Raw genomic sequence first — 16,628 nt, 5'->3', positions numbered from 1 at the left:
TTCTCTTGAGATTTGCTCTAACAGATGTTAGAAGATTTCAGTTTTATAACCAACGTAAGTGATTTAAATACAGAGTACCTGATCTCATTTTGTTGTTTATATTTCAAAATTCTTTTCATTCATCTAACTTACGTATGGAAGGATAAGTTTAACCTGTTTCCCATCACCTTTTAAAGTAAATCACATTTATACTCAGCACCAAAGGAAGTGATTGTTTACATGATTTGATAAAATACAATGCTGAGATTAAAGTATAAATAGTACAAGTGAATAATCTTCAACATTTAAACTTGACATAACAGGCCCCAGAAGGGATGAATCATCCAAACCAAACCCAGTTTGCTAAACAGGATAAAGACAGTCTAGTATGCTTTATCTCATCAAGTGTTACATTTTACCTATTTTCAAAGGGTAGTCCTCATACTTTTGATTTCCCTTACTTTCCCTCTCTCCTTTATAATCCAAACATTGTTTATTAATCCCGGTCAAAGGATACACATTTGTATGGTGTTCCAAAAGTCTCCCTTAATGGCCAAACATCAAGAGGTTTCATTTTTCTGAAAGTTAAAGAATCAGCAATTGTGCAAAAACACTTGAGACAAATTGCTCAAAGAATTTTTAATTCATTTATTACCTGTGCACAAGAGAAATAACTACCAATAAAAACTCAAAAGATATACAGTATTTTTACATGGTGGTTAAAAGTAATTAGAATATCACATGACACTGTCAGTGAAAGTAATTCTTCCAATTACAAATCATAATGCATGTTAGAATCTCAATGAGAGAAGCCAAAAAGCTTTAGAAGCAGTTTCAGAGCATACAGTAGTGCTCCTTCAATCTGCAAAAAGATTAAGATAATTTACAGTCAATCCTTGTGAATACTGAGACAATGTTACAATGCAGCTTTCTGTACAGTTAGATGTAGACTTAGAGATAATTAGATCAATAATTCTAGCATATTTTAAATGAACTTGCCTAAACTCTTTTGCTGAGAGATGTTCACCAAAGATGCTCAAAGTTTCTCCACTAGAAATGTGTCAATTTTATTTGTTCTGGATTTTTTTAGTTACATAGATTCATTCTATTGCAGTGTTTAAGTTCCTAGATGTGAGCTGTTTTCAACATGTATATTGTGTGTATATTTTATACAAATAAAAGCAAAAATGATAGATAAATCAAGTGGTATAAATCTTACAGCATTTTGCTAGCAAAAAATACATGCTGAAGTCACAAAAAGCAGTATTGGTACCCACAAATTATAGCTTCATTTAATTTGTTTCCTTTTTAATAATTTGTATTCTACATAAATTACTACCCAAAGCTAATGTTTAAGTAGTAAATAAATTGGACAATTGTAGGTCTGACAAAACCTGTTGATTCAATTGTGAAAGATATTTGTTTCAACAAAATCACAATAAATGCTGAACAAAGAGAAGTGTTTGATGCATGCAACAACTGTGAATGAAAAAGCATTGATTCCCACTGTTCAAAGAAAACTACTGCACTCCACCTTAAAATGCATCAGACTGGGTGTAGTTATAACAAGACAATCTCAAGAGTCAGAATGAAATAAAGCAAGTATTTTAAAGATTTAAGAGCTGTTATCAAAAATAAATTACATTTTTCAAGTTAAAGAAATGTTGCTATGATGGTTGGGAGCCCAGTAGCCTTTCAATAGCTGCATTGATATCTCCTCCTGTTGCTATTAGAGCTTGTAAATTTGCTTCACGGTTCAAAAAGCCCATTGCACTGAGCTGCTCCAGTTGTTGCTGAAATCTGACTTCTGGATTTTGTAACTGCTAAAAAGAGGACAATTTATTTCAAGCTGTAGACACAGGCTTAATACAAATACTGTGTACAAACTGTACTAGATTAAATACATTTGATTCTATTCCATACTTTGTCTTGGCGTATTTCTGCAACTAAAGTTTCCTTTAAGTCTCCAAAACCAGACAGCAAAATTGAAATGCTTGAACAACTGCAACTGAATAGCATCTTTCTCCAAGGATAGTCTGCTGACTGGTTTAAGAACACCTGTACCTGTACTGATTGTTTTTGAAGTGACTACAGGAAGTGCTGCATGTTTGATGCGATGTAAGGGAGCAAAGCAAGATAATCTAATTGAGAATCATTTCCTCAAAATAGTTCCTTCAAAGTGTCATTAACAGATTGTTCTTGTAAATGAAATGAAGAGTTAAATCCAATGATGCTATGCTTTGGAGATTTTTAATAAACTCATTGTTGGTTACTGAACTGATGAGGCAAAGTAAAGTTATTCTCGTTATTGGCATATTACCTTTTATAATTTCTAAAGGCTTTAATAAAGTCAAGAAGTATTTGAAGTTGCAAAAGTTTTACAAAAGTTTAGAACTTCCAAATGGGAAACTGAACAGCTGTGCTTTTATGGTCTGATCCCGCTCCCACACAATTAGCGGCAGAAATACTGGCTTCGATAGTACAGGATTGAGCCCTTACAAACTTCTGACGGTTAGAAGCATTCTTTGAAACCGTTTTAGTTGTAAGTGACAATATGTTTAACATAGGTATTTTAAACCAAGAAAGCCAAAGAAACTACACTTCTTGCTGTTTCCAGAAGTTGCCATTCCAAGAGTTCTTTAACTCCAGTTTGACAGATAAGCAACAAAGGGGAAACTGTTTTTCAAATACTAGATTTTAAAGAGTGAACAGTTACAAGAGTTAGTGACCAACCTATAAAAATACAAAAAACTTTTTTTGTTCATCATCAAGTCTTCCATTCTAGCTTGATTCCAGCTATTAAGCCCATGTGCAAGTATTACAGCACAGATGGTATGGCTGTTCTGAACTCCCTACATTACCTAAGCAGTAAGGGAATATTAAATGGACACCAAAAAATTCTCTTAGCCAACATCTTTACCTACTATTTGTTACTTGGAACTCTCAGTTTAACAGATTAAACAAAAACATTTTGCTCTGATTTCTAGTTTGTGTGCATTTCGCAGAATGTTACCTATAGTGAGTGTCCTTTGTCTGTATAGGTCCTTGATATAGCATTTAGGCTGACAAATATTTTTAAGATAAAATGTTACTGTACAAACAAGAGTTAGCAGAAATCTTAGGGGCTATTGCATACCTGAAACAACTTGCTTTTTGAAATCGAGTTCATCTCAAGTTTGCAATAAAGTCAGTACCCAAATTAAGAATTTTATAGCTTTTGTCAGTCTAAGTTTGCTCTTTGTACTACTAAGGACATTTTGCACATTGTGAGAAACTTCTACCACCATATCAGTCTTTCAGATCGATACAAGACAAATGACACCTACACAGAATTGAAATAGCTTTAAAAAAAACAAAACCGACTGGGCAGAGGCATAAGTGAAAGGCTCAACATCGACACTGAATCTGTGCATTTCTCTGTGCACGTGAACAACTCAAGGGCAAATGGTCCCCAGGACAGAAGTATTAAAATTTCAATTTTTCCAGCATTTATTTTCACATCTGGGAAAACAAGAGTTTTCTAGCCTGGTCTGCTCATCCATCCATTAGCCACCAGCATTAAGCATGTGTTTTTTCAAGTACTCCCTAACTGCCCCTTTCAGCCTACATTGATAAATCAAATAATAGATACATCTTAAAGTTCTAGGATTTAGCCATCTGCTACCTTACCTGAGCATTTGCACCAGCAAGTGCCTGCAACATTTGCTGAACAAATTGTTGGTGACTAGATTCAGCAACTCCTGAGGCTGGACTTGTATTTTCACTGGGGATGGAGCTAGGTATGGTTGTCCCTGTTGGACCTCCAGTGCTTCCTAATCCCCCTACACCAGGATTAAATCTGCAGAGATGAGGAACAGCAATGCTAACATTCATTTTTGTATTAAAGTTGATCATCACATACTATTACTCCTCCCCCCGCACCAACTGTCACACTGGAATTCTGTGGACATCTGTGGGAATGGAGAATGTGAATTTAATGTAAGTAAAGCATCCAAACACAGTGAGATCCATTATAAATAGGGCCCTACCAAGTTCATGGTCCATTTTGGTCAATTTCATGATCATAGGTTTTTAAAAATCGTAAATTTCATGATTTCAGGTATTTAACTCTGAAATTTTACTCTGTTGTAATTGTAGGGGTCCTGACCCAAAAAGGAGTTGTGTGTGGTGGTGGTGGTGGTGGGGCGGGGTGGGGGCTTCCGGGGGGTGTGGGGGAGGGGAGAGAAAGGGTGTCACAAGGTTATAGTGAGAAGTGTAAGGCTATGCATTTAGGGATTAATAACAACAAGAATTTTAGTTTTAAGCTGGGGACGCATCAATTAGAAGTAATGGAGGAGGAGAAGGACCTTGGAGTATTGGTTGACCACAGGACAACTATGAGCCGCCAATGTGATATGGCCGTGAAAAAAGCTAATGCGGTCTTGGGATGCATCAGACGAGGTATTTCCAGTAGAGATAAGGAGGTTTTAGTACCCTTATACAACGCACTGGTGAGACCTCATCTGGAATACTGTGTGCAGTTCTGGTCTCCCATGTTTAAGAAGGATGAATTCAAACTGGAACAGGTACAGAGAAGGGCTACTAGGATGATCTGAGGCATGGAAAACCTGTCTTACGAAAGGAGACTCAAGGAGCTTGCTTAGCCTAACCAAAAGAAGGCTGAGGGGAGATACGATTGCTCTCTATAAATATATCAGAGGGATAAATACCAGAGAGGGAGAGGAATTATTTAAGCTCGGTACCAATGTGGACAAAAGAACAAATGGATATAAACTGGCCATCAGGAAGTTTAGACTTGAAATTAGACGACGGTTTCTAACAGTCAGAGGAGTGAAGTTTTGGAATAGCCTCCAAGGGAAGCAGTGGGGGCAAAAGACCTATCTGGCTTCAAGATTAAAACTCGATAAGTTTATGGAGGAGATGGTATGATGGGATAACATGATTTTTGGCAATTAACTGATCTTTAACTATTCATGGTAAATAGGCCCAATGGCCTGTAGTGGGATGTTAGATGGGGTGGGATCTGAGTTACTACAGAGAATTGTTTCCTGGGTATCTGGCTTGTGAATCTTGCCCACATGCTCAGGGTTAAGCTGATTGCCATATTTGGGGTCGGGAAGGAATTTTCCTCCAGGGCAGATTGGAAGAGGCCCTGGGGGTTTTTCACCTTGCTCTGCAGCACGGGGCACGGGTCACTTGCTGGAGGATTCTCTGCACCTTGGAAGTCTTTAAACCATGATTTGAGGACTTCAATAGCTCAGACATAGGTGAGAGGTTTATTGCAGGAGTGGGTGGGTGAAATTCTGTGGCCTGCATTGTGCAGGTCAGACTAGATGATCAGAATGGTCCCTTCTGACCTTAATATCTATGAATCTATTGTGGGGGAGGGGTTGTGGTACTGCTACCCTTACTTCTGCAGTGCTCCTGGCGGCGCTGCCTTCAGAGCTGGAGAGCAGCAGCTGCTGGCCAGGAGCCCAGCTCTGAAGGCAGAGCCATTGCCAGCAGCAGCACAGAAGTAATGATGGCATGCTATGGTATTGCCACCCTTACTTCTGCACTGCTGCATGCAGAGCCGGGCCCTCAGTCAGCAGCCACCACTCTCCGGCCACCCAGCTCTGAAGGCAGCAGCACAGAAGTAAGGGTGGCATGGTATGGGGTATTGCCACCCTTACTTCTGCCCTGTTGCTGGTGGGGTGCTGCCTTTAGAGCTGGGTGCCCAGCCACTAGACTCCGCTCTCCAGCCACCACTCTCCGGCCACCCAGCTCTGAAAGCAGCGCAGAAGTAAGGGTGGCAATACCATGCATCCCTCCCCCCCCAAATAACCTTGAAAACCCTCCCCCCCCCCCGCAACTCCCTTTTCTGTCAGAACCCCCAATTTGAGAAATGCTGGTCTCCTCCGTTAAATCTGTGTAGTATAGGGTAAAAGCACACAAAAGACCAGATTTCATGGTCTGTGACGCATTTTTCACAGCCGTGAATTTGGTAGGGCCCTAATTATAAACATTAGCATTTTAACATTTTTTAAGGGGAAAAAGGTAGGAGATGCCTGAAATGAAGATATTTAGTAAACTGAAGATGGTGTTTGTGTGGAACAACTTGTGCAACTGGACAAGCTTCTAAATTTAAAGCAGCAAGACAAAAAGCTGACAAATAAACAAAAGAGATTTAAAATAAATAAGTGAAGAAATGTGCAAATTCGTTGGGCCAACTCTTACCCTGGTATAAGCCCTGGTGCTTCTGTTGCTAGTGTCTGCAAGCCCTGTTGAATTTGTAGCAAAGCTTGCATTGCTCTAGGGTTTGACATTGCCGACAGTGTGTCCGGGTTCTGCATCTAAGAAAAGGAAAAACTTGTAATATAACTGAAACATGTACCAAGTTAATCTTCATCACTGTTTGTTTCTTGTAGTGAACCCACTCCCTCAACACCTGTTATTGCTCATCTTTTTATTCTAATATCTCTCTGCACGGTTCTTGTGATGGTTCCCTCTTTTGCAGTTGCAGCTCCACCAAGACCTTTTAAGTATGGGGAACAGTGACAGATAAGGCAATATCCTCAAAAAGAATCTTCCTGTACTAAATGCAAAGCTTACATACATTACTAGGATTTCAGGTAACCTCTTGGGGGATGTGATGTAAGACCTGTAAGTTCAAAGGCATAATCTCAGTATAGTCTAGACAAGAATGGGTTTTCTGGGACAATAACGGTGAAGTGAATTACCTAGGGAAACGTTAACACAAATTATTCACTTCCGGTGGTGCAAAAACCCTGAGGAGAGGGTAACTGTCTTCTGATTACCTGGTCCTGAAGGCTAATGGCCTGAGCTGTATAGAAACAAGATGACTTCCCCAATCTTAGTTCTGAGACAACTATAAACTTGTAACCAGGGGAAAACCCAAATGTGGGTTTTGAAGGACTGACATCTATCAGAGCCTGAAGTTGGAGTGATCTCTGGTAACTTTTTAGCATGCATGTCAGTTCTTCTATTGTTTTTAAACATTTTTTCTGCAATGCTTTTACCTTAAGAATAAATGTGCTTCCTTATAAGGAGCTGTGTGGTCATTTATAACAGAGGCAGTATATTGGGCATAGCCTTTGGAGAAAAAGCAAAGCACAGATGCTGGCTTTAGGCAGTCTGGCTTGCTAGGTGTAAATTATCACAGTGTAAATTAGGGAGCTGTGCAGCTTTAACACCCCAGGACAGGAGGGAGAGAGATGTGGATCTCTGCCCAGGAGAGTTGACAGCTGAGGAGTTGGGAGCCTAGAGGAAGTGCCTTTGGAGGACCACCAGGGGATGGGGGTAGGGGAGAGGGGAGGAGGATAAAGGTGCAATTGGCCTACATTGTGACAAACTACTCTAGAAGCACTGTTTCTCACTAGTCGTCCAGCGAAACGTATCGTATAACATACCTGCTCTTCAGACTAGGACTGCTATTAAGTTTAGACTTTGCAAGTGTATGCCCAATACCCCCTCTCTGCATTATCTATAGAGCCATATCAGCCTACTTATGTACACGAATGCTATCTAGATGATACATACAGTCTGATGTATACACTTAAGATGGCTGGATCAAGTTCCTCTTCACCTGCTGGAACATCTGAACCTGTAGCTTTCACAACTATTGATGAGCACAAGCCAAATCCTGAGATCTGAAAATCTCTAGACACTGCGAAGTTTCAAATATGAAACTGAAGTTCATGGCTTCGGCCCATCTCTTATCAGAACTACATAAACAAAAAGGTGAAATCTTGCAATGACTTTTGAGTGACAAGATTTGTCTAAGATTCAAACTCTTGAGGGTTACAACAAAGACAGCACTCTCATTTACCATTTGGAGAATCACCTAATGGATTCTAAAATGAGGCTGGCTTAGTGTTTGGTTGTGCTATTTATCATCTTGTCTTCAGTTACAATGGACCATTACCAGATTTTTGACAAACACTGTGCCTCAAAGGGAAGTGGCTGAAAATTAGGACATGCCAAGAACTAACTATTTCCTTCTGTGTTTTGAGATTGTGGCACTCCTTTCCTCTTAGGGAAAGGGGACTAGTTTCAAGATCCACACTTGAAGACTAACAAAAGCAAAGTGTTTCAAGAAGGCCCTGCCAGAAGTGGCTGCTCCTCTAACAGCCATTCTTATTGGGTGTTTTAGTATAGGATAAAAATTATAAAAATCCTACCATGTTAGGCTCCTAACCACCCTGTTCTCCAGTTTTTCCCTTAGGCTATGTCTACACTACACCAAAACACCCAAGGCAGCTGACTCAGGCTCATGGGGCTCGGGCTGTGGGGCTATAAAATTGCCGTGTAGATGTTTGGGCTCAGGCTAGAGTCTGGGCTCTAGGACCCTTACATGGATCAGGCCAAGTTGTCAGCTTCCACAAATGCAGAACAGGATCTGGAGAAAAATTCTAAACCTTCTCTGATTAAGTTTAGGCCAGTAATGCTCAGTGAGATATGAGAAGTATTGTGGGCCCTTCATGCACACAATACATCTTTTAGATAGGTTGAGGAAGGTCAGAGGGAAAGAGCTAGATCCACAGCTGGTGAAATCTGTCAATGTCTCTGAGGAAAGACCCAGTGCCAACTTCTGTAAAGTATGCTGCTATGCACTCTTTGCTTAGCAAAACATAATGTTGACAACTTGTCTATCATCTAGTGTCCAACAGTTTGAGTTTTATTATAGTAGAAAAGACTGACAATTCAGAGCACCTAGATGTCTTAGATTTCCTTACTCCTGTTAATCTGGTACAGACGTGAGTATAGATCAGAAACTATATTGATGGATGAGGATCTCTCCCAGGAGCGGTAGGGCCGCACACAGCTGTGTGTGTTCTTCCTTGCCGAGCACTCCCACAGAGTAGTACTATGCAACTGCTCATTATCCCAAATGACACAGTCACAACAATTGCCATGGGATTCTGTCTCACCTTCCCTCACCTAGAGGATTAGTGCAAAGGGATTGGCTGCAGTGCTTTTAGCTCTGCATCTCCATCTCACCCTACGCAGTCAGTGGTTTGAACACCTGACCCAGCCTCTGTGGAGGCTGAAAAAATGGATGAGAGTGAGGTGGCTAAAGTTCAACCCAGATAAAACTAAGGTTATTTTATTTGACGTATGCAATCTGGCCAAGCCACAGCGCTCTTATCAAGAAGGTTCAAGACCTCCAGGAAGTTGAGTCATCATGCAGTTCTCAACAACACGCATCGTGGTTTGTGGCTGCCCACACTGACATAGTGGACTTTCTCATTCAGGGCACACTATCAGGCCTCTACCTTTCGGGGAGGGAAAGGCAAACCAAGAGCTCATGTTCGTGGTGGAGGAAAAGGGGTTTGGGTTAGTATTTGCAAGTATTTAAATCACTAAAAGCCCAACTCCCAACTGAAGCTAGTGTTTGCAGTAGAATCATAGACCAGGCCTTTATGCTTTCAACCAGAACAAAGCAAGACCATATGTTTGCAGTTCGGCTAACACTACACGCAAGATGTTTGCTGACAACAGTTAGCCTCTCTTTTACTCACTTGTTGAAGGAAAGTTGGGAGTTGTTGTCTCATTTGTTCCTGAAGCTGAGGATTTCCAGCAAATAAGGGATTATTCAGCATCATCTATGAGGCAAATGTTCAATTTTAGCTGCAAACACTAAAGACAGTAAATAAAGCTGCTCCCCTCTCCATCTCCCCCTCCCCCCCCCAAAAAAGGTGATTTAGTGCAACTTATATATTCAGTACATTTATAATTAACCGTTTAATATGACAATTAGGATCTTCTTTGAAAAACAGAAATCTTTTAAATGACCATGTTGTCTTCCTTCACTTACTGTCCAAAACTGATTTCTCCTAGACATCCAGTCATCTAACAATGGACAACTAGGTGGGTTGGTTTTTTTTGTAATTTTTTTTTTTTTTTTAAGTTTTTATCCAGATGGAAGTGCCATTATTTGCATAAACATCCCCTTGCAGATGAGATAGACTGAAGAGGATGAACAGGATAAGACTTGCATACTACAGAGTTAAGGACTGTTCCTCTATGCACACATTGAATGTGTGCAAAAAGCCAGTGAAGCTCCCCTGCTAAGTGTTTTTTGTGTTTTTTTTTAAAAGCATGAGATACTTTCTATTCCACTCCACGTGGCACACATCCAACCTGTGCTGACCCTTTAGAAGCTGAACCCACAGGCATATTTGCACTATAAGTGATATTAGGAAAAGACTATGCCGCCATTCATAAAGCTGTAATAATATTTGCACTTATACAGCAAATGAAAGCCATACAGGAAGGTCACAGCTGAAGACTGAAGATACAAGTGCCATGTATCTGACAGCTTGAACAACTAACTCCTAAAATCAGTTTGGGGCTACATAGACCAATGGCCCTGCCTACAAGTTTGAGACTAACTTTTCAAGTGGTTCCTATATGAAGTCACAACTTGTTTCACACTGAAGTACACACAAAAAACTTCAGCTCCCGTGGTTGTTCTGTCCATCTAACTTAGTACTACCTGGCCCCTTCGGTTCACCCACGGTTCTGAGCCAAGAGTTTTTGCAGTTTGCTTTACAGTCTTGCCAGTGCTCACTGTTTAGCTCTATCCTGCAGTTAGACTCAGGAGGCTGACTGTCAAGATGTCTAACTAGGAACTGGAGAAGCATATTAATAGGCTAGTAGGTGTTGGTGTTAGCACATAAAATTGTTACTTTGTTGTGACAGTAGTTATTGCATGAATTTGCAATACCTCTCTTTTCATTCAGTACATACAATACATAGGTGCCTTTACCTGTGCTGCAAGATCAGGGTTCTGGCTTAGTGACTGCATCATGCTTCTCATATAGGGTGCAGACAACATGTTCTGCATAAGCTGTGGATTTTCTGTTATCTGCTGCAACAAACTCTGCATTCCTGGAGTGTTGAACATACCAGCTTAAAAAGTAGAAAATGGTCACTTTAGCAATTCATAAGCATGAAAATAGTGACAGATGCATTTTCATTTAATTATAATTAAATATGGTGATGAGTGCATAACAGTTCCATGATTTAACCTATGGAACCTATGGCCCGTGGGCTGGATTCGGCATCCTGCTTAATTTCATCTGGCCCATGGCAAGTCTTGGCGCTGCAGGCCAGAAGCACCAAGCCTCTGCGCCGTCCCACGGGGACTTGCCCCGCTATGGAGTGAAGCTGGGGTTGCCAGGCCATTAAAAGTCCAGTTGGCAGCGCCGCAGGCTTAAGGCAGGCTCCTTGCCTGCCCTAGCTCCGCGCAACTCCCAGAAGCAGCTGGCATGTCCCTGTGGCCCCTAGGAACAGGGGTGACCAGGGAAGCTCCACATGTTGCCCCCAGCGCCAGCTCCGTAGCGCCCATTGGCCAGGAACCACGGCCAATGGGAGCTATGGGGGTGGCACCTGTGGGCATGGGCAGCGTGCACCGTGCAAAGCCGTCTGGTCGCGCCTCCACCTAGGGGCCGGACATGCCGGATGTTTCCTGGAGCTGCACGGAGCCAGGAAGCCTGCCTTAGCCCCGCTGCACCCCAACCCCCTGCCACAGGTCAGAACTCCTTCCTGCACCCTAACTCCCTCCCGGACCCTGCACGCCCACCTGCACCCCAAGCCGCTGCCCCAGCCCTGAGCCCCCTCCCACACCCCAACCCTCTGGCTCAGCCCCAAGCCTGCTCCAAATTCCTGGCCACAGCCCGGAGCCCCCTCTTGCAACCCAAACCCCTTATCCCCAGCCCTACCCCAGAGCCCCAGCTGGAGCCCACACCCCCCCCCCCAACCCTCTGCCCCAGCCCAGTGAAAGTGAGTGAGGGTGGGGGAGAGCAAGCGACTGAGGGAGGGGGACTGGAGTGTTTGATTTTGTGCAATTAGAAAGTTGGCAACCCTAGGGGAAGCATGTGCACGGTAGCCAAAAGATTAAGAAGGAACTGAGGGGGTGGTGGGTCAGCAGGGCTCTATATTGAGTGTCATGAAGGCAAGACTCTAGGGGGCACCCAGGCCGACCCGACGGATGCTGCTAGGGAAAGTCTTCCAGCTACCATGCATATACACACACCTGACAGGAATTGACATGAACAAGCACTCGAAGAACAGGCTGTTAAACTAATAAGGGCACTTCTCAAAATTGTGCACTCTCCATATTTCTTTTAAACCACTCAAAAAACCTGAGTATCCCATCACAAATGGTACCAACACTTCTAGAAGTGTGTCCAGTCACACCCTTCCATTCCTACATAAGCTTCCTGCACACAGTTTTGGAGCTGTCTTCAAATGTTAATTTACATCTCTTCAGTTACTCAGTCTAGTCATTCCTTCACCATTTGACCATGTGCTATCACTACAAAGTCAGATCCAGCAGACCACTTCCCACATCTTGTACAGAAAGAATGCGTTGTGCTTTTTGGGTAACCTGAATAATCTACCAACATTAGTAAGCTTGCAAACAGCTCCGAAGAGAAGTCAACTTCCAAAGCTGTGCAAGAGCACTGCGAACAAGTTCTTCCTTAACCTGTGAAACTTCAGTTTGTAACTAACAGCTTTATGAGAGTCTGGAGTTGACACTGAAACCAAGATATTCTACTTTTCATGTTGTATGCTTATTAAAAAATGTTAAAAAATAACTTTAAAAATTACGTAAATTATTCTCTGGCAAAAAAAGGTTTGTGTGTCAAATTTTTGCCTGACTTAAATTTTCACATCCAAGTTTAATACCCGTATCCAAAGACTTAGAAGTCATACTGAAAGATATGTACTAGTTACATCAGTATGAACGGAAATGAATTTGAAACTTTCACAATTAAAACAAACAAACAAAGGACTATCTTGGATATCAAAACTCTATAGACGTTTGAGTTACATTACTAAATCCTGATTTAAGGTAATTCCATATCATCAAATAATCCTAGACTTTTGGGGGTTTTTTGCTTCTTGTTATATGTTTTGCAGTACTTTGGGGTGGAACACAGCAGCTGGTTTAACACAGAAGTGGCTGCAACAGATCTTTCTGTACCTCTCCCTCTGCTCCTGTGCCTGTCTTTGTCTCCCTCCCCTTAACATGCACCTTTCTACACTAACCAGTCTGTCCCAGCCTTCCTCCTCTCTGCACTGGAGCAAGTCAGGCTGTTTCCCCCCCACCATGCTACCTGAGAAGCAGCAGGGGGATCACTTACAGCACAAGAGTCTCCCTGCTCTCCTCTGGTGAATGGAGCCGCGCACAATGGCCCTTGGCCTACAGCACAGAGTAATTAGTGGCAATGTCAGCCCCTGCAACCTGGGGATGCTGCATGTTTAGTAGCTCTGTGGGATGGGGCATGCTCAGTGAAATCTTCTGTGAATACTGCTGCCGGCCACTAACAGATTTATGAGCACGAGCGAAGTGCTATTTGTAAAGACTTGTAATTTGGAAAAATTATGCTATGTTTTCACAGGAATCACAAAAAGACCCATCCCTTAAAATAGGGCGATCGCTTTCATCTCTGCTCCAAAGCACAGAAATACTAGGGCTTCGAGGAAGAGAATAAAATATTTTATTTTTAACATGCGTTAACCATGTTTTCCCTGGCTTGTTCTCAGAAATGGAGAATAATTTTTGCTGAAAAACTTTAAAAAAATTTAGTGTTAGACTGAAAATGTCTATGCTGGTGTCTGACTAAATTGTTAGTATGGCAAAGTTATAGGCAACTGAAAACAAGGTTTTATAATGTGAAATGTTCAACAACCTTCATTATAAGCCTTGAGACCAGCACCACCGATAATATAATTTTATCTAAACAAGTACTTTCTCTTATTTTCCCTTCTTATTACGATGTATCTTTTGCCTTTATATTGCAGCAAATCCTATTTTCCTCCAAATCTATACCAAAGTAGTTGATACCTTGATTCTGACCTCCACTCTGGCAGAGATGTCAACCTGCATTGACTACTTATTAAATTTTCAAACAAGCACCTTTGTGCTCTCTTCCATGGTGTCTTTCGCACACGGGAGGTGATCCCCATAAACATCCACTAAACTGCCTCATTGTCCTTAAACTCTTGTTTGCTGTGTTGCCTGCAGAAAACTTGATACCAATAAGTAGCTGCGCTGCTGAGACTAATGCGCACCATGGTGATCATGTTTTCTTGCTTCCATAGGCTCTTCCTGTCTGTTGTGTCCACCCTTTGTTTCTTGACTTAGATTTAGACTAAGCTCTTTGAAGCACAGACAATATTTTTTGTTATGTGTCTGTGCAGTGCTTAGCACAATGAAGCTGTGGGTCCATGACTGGGGCTCCTACGTAGCATGATAATACAAATAAACTGACTTTAAAGTCGGGGCATTACTATTACAATTTCTAATATTGGTTTATTTAATACGTTCACATTTCATTCCTCTGTTTACATGGTAAAATTTCAGTTTGTTTCAGATCTCACATGAACTCTATATGTCCTTTCAGGTAAGTGGGAAAGACTGAGAGGCTGTATCTAACAATATCTCATTCACTACCTACTTTACTGGACTTTTGCACTCTGTCCAGTGTCCAGTGTGCAGAATGTTTTTAATTTGTCTAGCGAGTCTCTACTTTTACTGTTATTTCAGCAGATCTGTGGCTCCTCTTAGTGTTCTTGAGATAAGTTTACTTTGCATGTTTGTTTTCCTACATAGGACTTTGATACTAGTAAAGAGAGCTATGCAAGTAAATATTAGTAACACTAAATCAAGTCATTTAAACACAACTTTGTCCAACACAACAATGTCTGTCATTTCAGCAATTACTTGCACCTGTGCAAGTAAATACAATTCTATCATAATGAACATACCTCCTACTCCGGGTCCCAAATTAGGCATGGTTGAGCCTGGTCCTGTACTGGTGGTGGTGCTATTTCCAACACTACTACTGCCCCCACTTTCGCCACTGTTGCTGCTACTGGTTGTGGAACTCTGAGAACTGGACTGAGGAGCCCAAGGATTTGGTAAAGGGTCTCTATTTTCTGTACGAGACGGCTGACTTTCCCCACCTGAAGATGCATTGCTTACTAAGGAAGCAAATGGGTTACCTCCAAACTACAAAGGAGGAAAAACAAGGAATACCATCTATTAAAACCATCAATTTTATCTCTGCTAGAAATGACAGGTTTTGAGACGTATGCAAAATTACAAACTTGAAGACTATTGATTCTGAGAGCAGTCTTTAATTATATTCACCAAGCTAAAACCAGTTTCATGGTAGAATAATCAGCTGTTTTGAGATGCTAATCTTAAAAAGGGACATTACAAAAAAATAAAATAAAATAAATCACATCTCTCAAAATGTTGTACCTTACTATAGCAGCAACACCCAGGATTTCAGGCTGAAAGTAGTAAGGGAAAAATCTATTTTCTATTTTGTTAACTTGGTGCATTTGTCAACACTTTTCTTAAAATGAGACTGACTATATATCGTCAGGATATTGAGTTTCTCTCTTGTTGAAAAGACTTAAGAAAAGCAACAAAAAAACCTTCGGAAACTGTGCATAAGGAATCTAAGATAGAATTTCCCTGAACCTATTTAAAGAGTACTTTTAAAAACTTTTAGGAATTTAAGTCAATTTCAGAAACTTCAAGTTAAGTGTTCCTTTATGAAACGCACATGCCATAATCACTGACTTTCAGACTGTGTCACAAAACCAAGAAACACAAACTTTACTCTTTCAAGGTTGAGAGTTTGGGATTTCTGCAGTCCTACTTCTACAAATGGAAACAGAAGGTGCAGTGACTTCTAGCACCAAATTACATTTTCTTGAATGCTTGTTTAAACAGTGCATAATTTCCTTCACTCCTGAGAAACTGATTTAATATTAGGTTGTATGTACCCATTTCTCACCTGCTCTTGGGCTGCATTCAACATTGGCTCCTGAATATCTGTGTACATGCGTCGCAAGGCATTGTATCCACCTGGTATACTCTCAAGGTTGCTCAAGGCTCGGTCTTGGTTTCTCATCATTTCCTGCATCATTGCAGGGTTTCTCGCAAGTTCTAGGGTCTAAGGAACATTTAATCTGTATTAGTAAAAAAATTCATTCTAAAGTGAAAACAACATCTGAAGCAGTGTCTCCATTATAACAGCTATTTATAGATTATCTAACCCACTGCAGTTAGTTTGAACTGCTGTTAGAACTAGAGCAAGAATTTTTCTTGTTGGAATCATTAGAAAGTTAAGACAACTGAATTTTCATCTGCCATTTTGTCAAAATTGTAAAATGTTGAAACATTTTAGTTATATAGTACTGATACAAACAGTATGAATGTTTTGTACTGGGCATGAGAGAGGAAGGAGGACACAGAAAGTTACGTCCAAGTTCATTTCTATTCAAACAGAATTAGTGAATTTACTAAATATTGTTTCAACTCAGAAATACAGTATGCTGCTTCCAAATAAGAACCATTTGAAATAAATACCCGGTTTCTCAAATCCACAGTATCCATCAGTTTGTGTCTTAAAAGCCTCTACAGTGTAGAAGTATGCCAGCAGCTTTCAACTGCATTTAAAATCTGACTGAAGTACTAAAATTTATATTAAAGAGTGTTGGGTTTTTTTGGCAAGTACATTATTGGCTGTATAACAACCCTCCTTTCTCAAAGAAAATAGGAGATCTGAAGTGCACACAAGTTCTGTCCTAATTTAACTTCAAAAAATTTAGTTATGTAA

At 40.9% G+C, this 16,628-nt stretch overlaps 1 protein-coding gene across 3 annotated transcripts in view; it reads right to left on the bottom strand.

Annotated features, from left to right (window-relative positions):
* Nucleotides 1–603: 603 nt before the first annotated feature.
* The window catches only part of UBQLN1 (ubiquilin 1), a 39,234-nt gene continuing 23,209 nt past the window's right edge, over nt 604–16,628 (bottom strand). Inside the window, exons 5-11 of one of the 3 annotated variants that reach the window (XM_007065532.4) lie at nt 15,804–15,962; nt 14,761–15,004; nt 10,751–10,893; nt 9,501–9,584; nt 6,196–6,311; nt 3,649–3,817; nt 604–1,802 (exon numbers count right to left, since the gene is read on the bottom strand). In XM_007065532.4, coding sequence (XP_007065594.1) covers nt 1,647–1,802; nt 3,649–3,817; nt 6,196–6,311; nt 9,501–9,584; nt 10,751–10,893; nt 14,761–15,004; nt 15,804–15,962 — 1,071 coding nt within the window. In that variant the 3' untranslated portion in view covers nt 604–1,646. The remainder of the gene's footprint in view (nt 1,803–3,648; nt 3,818–6,195; nt 6,312–9,500; nt 9,585–10,750; nt 10,894–14,760; nt 15,005–15,803; nt 15,963–16,628) is intronic. The other 2 variants (XM_007065533.4, XM_037901786.2) reach the window with 2 other exon arrangements.

The sequence above is a fragment of the Chelonia mydas genome, chromosome 5, assembly GCF_015237465.2.
Source record: "Chelonia mydas isolate rCheMyd1 chromosome 5, rCheMyd1.pri.v2, whole genome shotgun sequence".
Taxonomy (NCBI): Eukaryota; Metazoa; Chordata; order Testudines; family Cheloniidae; genus Chelonia; species Chelonia mydas.
This window is presented reverse-complemented; position numbering and strand designations above follow the sequence as displayed.